The sequence below is a fragment of the Aphanomyces astaci genome (assembly GCF_000520075.1).
Source record: "Aphanomyces astaci strain APO3 unplaced genomic scaffold supercont1.537, whole genome shotgun sequence".
In the NCBI taxonomy this organism is placed as follows: Eukaryota; Oomycota; class Saprolegniomycetes; order Saprolegniales; family Verrucalvaceae; genus Aphanomyces; species Aphanomyces astaci.
Window position 1 is genome coordinate 20 of NW_009798800.1, and position 1,573 is coordinate 1,592.

Sequence of the window (1,573 nt, forward strand, 5' to 3'; positions counted from 1 at the left end):
TCTTTAGTTTTGCCCTCGACCACACAAGTGTTCTTCGTCGTCGTTCCTCCCCAGTGCTACCTCTTTATCGTCCCTCTTGACAACAGTGAAGATGGTATTGTGTGTTCTACTCAAAATTTCCATTGTGTGTTCTACTCAAAATTTCCAGCGGCTGTTCTAAAATCACCGCAATCTGAATGTCCCAATCACAAAAAGTGGGATTTCCCTCGCAAAACAATCGCTACTAATCACCCTATTATGACGCAGTTTCTGAGCTGAGTCATTGGACGATCCAATCTTGCAGCCTTAACACCTGAGCGCGTAGGCCTCGTATGCGAGTCTCTCCGCATCCCCAGCACACCGATGTACAACCAAACATCTTAAGTACAGCTGTACACCAACCGGATGCCCGCGCTACCGCAACGTGCGACTACACGTCGTCGTAAACTGAGTTGGATGTCCATGTTCTGCCCAAATCTTCGAAATTCTAACTAATGAAATCATAGCGGCTATTTGTTGGCGATTTTCACAATAATGTCTCACCGGTATCTATCCACTAACGTTAGACATTGTATGCACATTGTCATGTCTTAACCACTCACGACTTGACAGTACTGTACAAGTCTTTTGGTACAAATAATGGCATCGCGTAATCATTTCCCATAATGTTCCGTTGTAGGAAATGATTACGCGCGTAGCATCGTTTTACTGTTAGGGTTTATTTACCTTGGGGTGGAAGGCGGTTATTTGGGATGGCGTTCTTTCTAGGGTGATTTGGGTAGCATTGTTAATGTGTTCGACTCTCGAGTCGAAGGGACGGGTTCGAGTGTCTGGGACGACGTCACTTTTTTACTAGTACTACTATATTTAGTCATACTAATGGCACCCGTTAACAGTAAAATGGTCCATGCCAGTCCAAAACATCATCTCACTTGATACTTTCTTTGACAGGGATGTTGGCACCTACATTCTGCCAACTTGAAGTTGTACGGAATTCTGAGACCAATAGAGAGGCGCAATGACCTTGGCAAGCTTGTTCGGCTTCATGTTCTTGCCATGTCGTACGTATCACACCATCACGAATCCTGTCGAGGGCGCTTTGGTAGCCCACACTCCCTTTTCCCATGAAGTTCTTCCTCCTCAGTGCCATTGCCCTCTTCGCGGCGACGGCCACCGCCCAAACCAGCAACACCGTCGCGGACATCAATGTCCGCGCTCGAATGTTGCAGGAGAATTTTGTCGAAGTAGGCGATGCCGAGTTGAACCGCGAGTGTCACAATGAAAACGCCAACTACATCTCGTCTCTCAAAGCCGGACAGTACGCGACCAGTGCGTTCCACAACTGCTTCCGCACCAGCGACCAAATCTACGAGTTCACCGATGCGTTGGCCGCCCAAAACCCGACGTTGCTGAGCAAATTTGCCATCTCCAAGACGTACAATGGGGCCACGATTTACGGGTACAAGCTGACCAAGGGCCACTCGCAGTCGTTGTACTTTCAAGCCCTGCAACACGCCCGCGAATGGATCGCGGGGTCGTCGATTCTGTTCTCGTTGGCGTCGATTCTGGATGACATTGCCAACAAGAAACCCAC

General features: G+C 48.4%; 1 protein-coding gene across 1 annotated transcript in view; it reads left to right on the plus strand.

Annotated features, from left to right (window-relative positions):
- Positions 1–1,103: 1,103 nt before the first annotated feature.
- H257_19379 (hypothetical protein) overlaps positions 1,104–1,573 on the plus strand; it is a gene marked incomplete at both ends in the record, with an annotated part of 1,517 nt that continues 1,047 nt past the window's right edge. The window contains one exon of the mRNA XM_009848525.1: positions 1,104–1,537. Coding sequence (XP_009846827.1) covers positions 1,104–1,537 — 434 coding nt within the window. The remainder of the gene's footprint in view (positions 1,538–1,573) is intronic.